A 6,520-nucleotide genomic window follows, 5' to 3' on the forward strand; every position below is an offset into this window, starting at 1 on the left:
AAATAGACGGGTGAATCGTTGAAATATATTACAAAGTGAGTCCCGCAAAAACTGATGTCAAAATGTGTCTCAAAAGTGAATATTCCAAATCCTAAATCATATTAACATAAAGAATAAAATGTATTTTTATTTATACAAACAAATATGTGAAGGGAACAAGACATTAGATGCAGTTGGTAGCCAATATTTAGAAAAATAATTTGACCACAAGATTACAAGAAACATACGAGTAGGCTTCATGCAAGAGGGGCAACCTACTTGCCTTAGCCAAAAACGGGTTTGGTAGAAATGAAAAATCTTGTAACAAAAAGAATAGTAGAACTATAAATACATATAAATCTTAACCTCAACTATCCAAATGCAAATTCGTAAATCGGAGCAAACCTCTCAATATGAGATCTATGAATGTGTCACAATTACTCATTAATTACATGTGAGCCTCATGATACGAGATTTACCAATCATTACGGTTAATTGATTTGAGTCTCAGTTTATAAGATCTCCTAATAAAAGTGTCGTGTTCAGAATGTGAGATTTATACAATCAATGAGTCACAGTCGCTAAATTATGCGTGTGATGATCGACTAGCAAGTAGCAAAGAAAGAGACTAGCAGAACAACTCATCCATCTGATCATCTTTTTCTTAAAGAACTCGCGTGGCCATCACAATCATTTTTATCCTCAAACCATAAATATATCAAGATCGGAATCCAGATTCCACCATGGGATTGAAATTCCGACACAGCTCAATCTATTTAGTGTAATTACCTCATAATTTAAGCAGTCACCAGATCCTGGAACCATGATTTTCTTGACTTTCAGAGTGTTTATTTAATAATACAACATTAAAAAATAAAACTATAATGTCTCTGTCAATGTTCCTATCTGAATACGTAATACAACATTAAATGGACCCGTCACTTTCATTGGAAATTAGATCTATGAATCTCCTAAATATTTTCTAAATCCATGAATCTAATCCGCCGACCACAAAATTTAGTTGGGATACTTGTCAATATTATGACAAAAATTAAGATAAATCAAATCTAGGGAGCTAATAAACAACGTTACGTGTTCCATTAGCAACATAAAAAATGCACAACACTACAGAAACAAAGGTAACTACCAACTCAAAGTAGATACACCAACAAAAGGAGATCTTCCCAGTGCTCATCGATACAAAAATCAACAGGAATAGTAAAAGCCATTCGAATTTCGGAGAGCTCGATAATAGTATAAAGAAATTTATTTACACGTGCAAAGGGTTCAACTAGGTACGATTAATGATTTAATAGACACATTAGCAATAGTAAAGAACTTGTCAAGCAGAGCAGAAGAGGGATTTGCCTGGATGCTGCTGCAGAGGGTTTGGAGGGTGCCTTCCTGGCAATGGCCGGTGCAATGGTGTGAGGGTTGGAGATGTTCTGTTGCTCACTGGTTGGGACTGGGAGCTGGCTTGTTGACCCATTAGTCGATGGAGCGGGATTAACTTTCTTACCGTGAAAATTATTTTCACCTGCAGAATAAAAGCGCTAGTGTTACCACATGCATAGAAGAGGGGGTTTGGAGGCCATTGATATTAAGAACCTTAAGTAGAAATTTATCTGTAATCCAAGCGATGTAGTATTTAAAATAAGGTGATCCACGATCCAAACATGAAAAACCCAATCCGAAGGTTTTGTTTCAAACAAAAATCGAATGTAAAAACTTAATTAAAATGAGAAATCAGTATACATAGAAATCAAGTTAACATAACCATAATGAATTTGTTGCACAAAATTAGGTAACAAAAAGGTCAATAGAATCCGACTGTTATTTTACTTATTGTGAATTGGAGGCGGGGTATTGCCCCACTTTTTGGACCAAAGTCCTGCTTGCAGGTCGATAAATTTTGAACAGAAAGGGAGGGAAAAACCTGCCCAAATTTGCACTTAAAAGTCAGGCCGGAGGTCTCTACATCAATTTCTCCTAACCAGTTTCGACAGAGTGACATGCAATAAGCTAGCTAACAATACAGGATCATCCCCATAATTCTGACAATTTTCTACTTTTAAGTTTTTGACTGTATAATATCATATCTAAAGAGCCATTCTTCACACAAGTCCGCAGATTCTGCATGTTGAATGAAGGAAAAAAAAAAGATTTTACATGTTCTCAAAACCAGTTCAAGTCGATGAGAAGCAAAGTGTATAGCTGAAAGAACTAAAATTTCAAGTCAGCATAAGCAGCAAATTTTAGGTACTTACAATTGGCATTGGACCAACCAAACTTCAGATTTTCCCTGTCGAAAACCAGGCGATAACCCACCATGAAGTTCTCTGTTACATAAATGCTATCCAGGTCATAAAAATATAGTGTGTATGAACGAGAACAAGAGAGTGGAACAGGCATAGAGGTCTACTCACGTCCAATGATGCCATACTCATCATCTGTCCGCATTAAAGTTAAACAGAATATCGTATATTTCTGCACCCAAAATTCCAATGTATTTATAAATTTTATATTGAAGCCCTTGAACAGAATAAATCCTAAAAGATATAAATTACAAGTGCATGAAGCTGAGATATACTTCGGAAGTTCGGTATGTTCAAATGAGGGTTTTACAAGACCCAAAGGATTTATGTCAAGCTATGAAGAAATGGACCATAAAGTGTAACATGGAGGGGATTAGAGAAACCCTCCATGAGCATTACAAAAGCATGTGGGAGGGTTTTGTTGATGACACCTCCCAAGTAGGGTTTTGCAAATCCCTCCCACATGGGTTTCTCTAATCCCCTCCATGGTACATTTTATGGTCCATTTCTTCGTAGCTTGACATCAATCCCTTGAGTCTTGTGAAACCCTCATCCAAACATAGCCAGGTTAATTACCCTCCTATATACTATACAGAAGCATACACATATAGCAAAATTTAGAACAGTTTGGCCAATTGGATCTGCACTATGGAAACAATTTTCCAAAAAGCAGTGGTAAAACTATTCTGGAGGCAGTGTTAAAACGATTTTTCAAACAGCAGCGGTAAAACTATTCACGAGGCACAGATTTTTCCAAAAAGCCTGATAATATCTCACATCTTTTCCCAGGTTATGACAATTAAGAAAGAATATGTTTTGCAGAAATATTTTCCTCCAAGAATTGAACACAACTATAAATTTTCAAAATATAGAAAACATAGCCACAAGTTACTAAGTAAAAAGAATAAATGCTAACCATGTCGATAAGCATCTCTATGGCCTCAAGGCTCAATGATTCTCATCTAAACAAGTTTAACTAAATGAAATGCCTTGAAAGTATTATGCCCTCAAGAAGTAGAATTACTTTACCTGATCCACAGTCTCAGAAAATATTGGCTTATTGACTAGAAAGCTTTGGTTCAGAGGGAACATGAGTTTCATAGTAGGAATGTTAAGCAACTCCAATGAACTTTGCATCACAAGAAAACAAGACATTCAGTTTGACAGAAATGAGATAAAGCAAAAAGGCTTTAAGAAAGCTCCTTGGGTAAAATCCAAACCTGACATTATAGCAGTACTTCCAAGGGGACTGTTGGAGGTCAATTCTAGTAGCATTCACTTGCTTGTCAAACTGTTATCATCAAATGGTCAAAGTTTTGGAACCTTTAAAATAAAATTTATTCCACATAAGTAAAAAAAATAAAAATAAAAGCAGCACCTCAAACACAATTTTTTCATAAACTTCAGTTGGAACATAAGTAAAAGATGAGCCGCTGTCAACCAGAGCTTGGAATCCAGTTTGCTTCAGACAGGAACTCGCAACACAACATTGCTCTACTCCAACAGAATACGCAACGCTAAAGCAAGATAACAAAGAAATTATACCCTTTAAAGCTAGAGCATCTAAATATGACTTATGAGCAGCTCTAGAAGTCACAAAGCTAATAAAACCAACATCAATTAAAGAGACACATACTACTTTTCTTCCATAGGCAAGAAAGGAGTAGATTGTTGGGCAAGATGTCCTTGGTCACCAAAGAGAATTCTCCCCGAACCATTGGCATCAAAACAAAGTGAAAATGAATTCTGGATCATTCCTGCTTTTGCAAGTACGCTCGGAACCGAAATCTCCCCAGGTCCCAAACCCATGACACCATCAGGAGCAGCTCCTTCCAAATAGCCACCAGTTTGTTTCCTACCACAGCTGCATTGTTTGAAAAATAAAGTATATAAACAGAGAAAATAAATCAACCATTGGTAACAACTAACAAACAAATCATCGCTTATGATATTCATGCATACCAACTAGCAAGTCAGTCACAAACAAAATAGACAGGCAGAGCATTGAATGAAAACACACCCAAAGATGACTGGCGCCTGCACAGAACTAGGTGCTGTATTTTTGCTGGCAGATGTCAAATGTAAAACATCCTCAATCAGATATCCAGAGCTTGCAGTATTTTCTGACTTGTACTGAACAATGTAAGGGCAAGGTTCTGCTGGACCTTTGCAATTTGTGCTCGATTTGCACAACTGATGGCTGCAACTCAGTTGCTTGCTGGTACTTGATAAAGATGGTCTATACTGATTCAGATCCCTATCCTGCACCATAGATGCTCCATATATGGGGGAGCACCTGCCAATCAATCATTGGAATTAACTGCTAAACCCGTTACCGTTACTAGCTAGTATCTACAATTTTTTTGACAAGCAAAAGATAGTATATTGCTTCAAGTGAAAGTATTCCAGTACAAAGAGGTCACGGGAAGCTCAAAAATGGGAAGAGTTGAAGGATTAAGTGAGGTGAACTACATATTAAGTCTCACCCGTCGAGATATTATCATTTTGTAACCTTACTGTCCTCTCACAAGGAGTGGGTAGAAAAAACCAAGAAACCCAGAGTTTGGTCATCGGACTACAAAAGTAGTCTACTTTCTTCCCACTCCAAGTGTCCACAATTTTAATCCACATGATTCTAGCTATTACGTAGTTTATTATAACCTTGTTTCTTCTTTTGTTACTATCTAGTTTCAAATCAAAATCTTTGAATTTGGGGTGGAAGCTAAGCTGTCAAACACTACTAGAAGTCTAGATTTTATATCTTTTAGGAAATTACCAGACTTGAACACAGACGAAACAAACTAGACATTTCACAGACCAAATAATAATCAAGAAAGCATAATTCTCAAATTGCTAAAATAATCAGAAATCCAATCTCAATTGCTAAACTGATCAAAAACAAATAACGATGATATTGAAAAATTGATCACTTCAGCTATTGGGGTTTCAAAAATGATCAGTTAGGACAATTTTCCAAACAAATTACAAAAACATCATCATAATTAATAAACAAAATTACAAATGACAAGTAGACTTGAAAAATAACTTTACTGGACAAAAATAAATTAAAAGCTACAAAATGCGACCCAAATAATTAGTAATTTGAGAAGGGAAAGGTATACCAAAGAATCATAATTGGAGGCAGACAGAGGGGCACATTGTATGCAATCACATGGGACCCAAAGCAAATCGCTCCCACCATCCAATGCAACCATAAACGAAACATTCGGTGTCCCTATGTCAATCCAAGCATAATGCAACCTGAAAATCCAAAAAAATAAATAAATTCAAATAATTAACACAACTACCATAAAAACTCAACTAATTTTTCAAGAAAAAGTAAATTTTTTGCTTCGTTTCCTGAGTAACCAAACAGGGAACTGAAGTACACTCACCAATCAAGCTCGTTTCCGAAGAACAATGTCTGGCTTCCTTGAGAAGGAATCAGAAGATCGCGTTTCGACCCCAGCTTCAGTCTGTGCCGCTTTAGATCGCTTTTCAGAAGAAGCTGAAAGTAGTTGAAGCTGTTCCCCTTAGGCCATGGCTTCAGGGACGCGTTTCCGCCGCTTCTGGACTCCCAAACCGCCATGGCCTCCTCCGAGAAGCGGTGGACGAGCTTCGACGACAATGTGAGGGAAAGTGAAGCGTCTGCGAAGAGGCAGAAGGATAGTAGTAAAATCAGAGTTCGATTCTCCATGAGAAGTCGAAGAGAAAACCCTAAAGGTTTTCGAAATGTGGAATATTCGGTCTGCGGAAGAAGGAGGCTTCGGAGCGGAAAAAGAGTGAGTCTTTTTTTACAGATTTCGAAGCAGTGAGTGAGAGACGAAGAGCTCATAGGTGTTTGCTAAATTACGCGCTGGTTAATAGTACGCACTACTAGTAGTGGGCTTTATCTTTTCTTTTTGGTGAATGGGCTCTATCCATTTTGTTGAAGATATAACTCTTGGGCTCTATCCGTGAATGGGCTCTATCCATTTGCGGCCCATCAAAAATGAAACAAAAAGGAAAATGGGTCACACATTGGATTCCTTCGAAATTATATTATTTTGTTTTTCATCTTTAATCCTTAGGCAAGAGTATTACTATGCTCATCGCATTGTCTTATCTCTTCACCTACGTTATATTCTTACCCTCCCTAAAGAGTGTAAAAACACATAAACTCCTTCCTCACCCACCATTATTTCCAAAATAACCCTACATCTTTCTTCTTCAATTTTTCCTTGTTT

General features: G+C 37.0%; 1 protein-coding gene across 4 annotated transcripts; it reads right to left on the bottom strand.

Annotated features, from left to right (window-relative positions):
* Positions 1-1,055: 1,055 nt before the first annotated feature.
* LOC137747253 (aspartic proteinase-like protein 1) lies at positions 1,056-6,155 on the bottom strand. Of its 4 annotated transcripts, none has more exons than XM_088686818.1 (10): positions 5,690-6,155; positions 5,417-5,555; positions 4,315-4,590; positions 3,931-4,158; positions 3,673-3,811; positions 3,515-3,585; positions 3,324-3,423; positions 2,406-2,466; positions 2,247-2,318; positions 1,056-1,516 (listed from the first exon to the last, which is right to left on the bottom strand). In XM_088686818.1, exons 2-10 carry the CDS (start codon positions 5,518-5,520, stop codon positions 1,281-1,283), a joined length of 1,287 nt encoding a protein of 428 aa, XP_088542944.1. In that variant the 5' UTR covers positions 5,521-5,555; positions 5,690-6,155; the 3' UTR covers positions 1,056-1,280. The 4 variants fall into 4 exon arrangements, with proteins under 4 accessions (XP_088542944.1, XP_088542942.1, XP_068343431.2 ...); XM_088686816.1 differs by having other exon boundaries at positions 2,247-2,321; positions 4,315-4,556; positions 5,690-6,121; XM_068487330.2 differs by having other exon boundaries at positions 4,315-4,556; positions 5,690-6,120.
* Positions 6,156-6,520: the final 365 nt, after the last annotated feature.

This window comes from Pyrus communis, chromosome 15, assembly GCF_041283825.1.
Source record: "Pyrus communis isolate YQ-2024b chromosome 15, ASM4128382v1, whole genome shotgun sequence".
In the NCBI taxonomy this organism is placed as follows: Eukaryota; Viridiplantae; Streptophyta; class Magnoliopsida; order Rosales; family Rosaceae; genus Pyrus; species Pyrus communis.

Coding starts and splice junctions, on each gene's coding strand:
- LOC137747253 (XM_088686816.1), bottom strand. CDS start 5,991: ATGGAGAATCGAACTCTGATTTTACTACTATCCTTCTGCCTCTTCGCA. Junction 4,557..5,416: donor CCTCCAATTATGATTCTTTG/GTATACCTTTCC, acceptor TCTATGGTGCAG/GATAGGGATCTGAATCAGTA. Junction 2,322..2,405: donor TGAGTATGGCATCATTGGAC/GTGAGTAGACCT, acceptor GCATTTATGTAA/CAGAGAACTTCATGGTGGGT.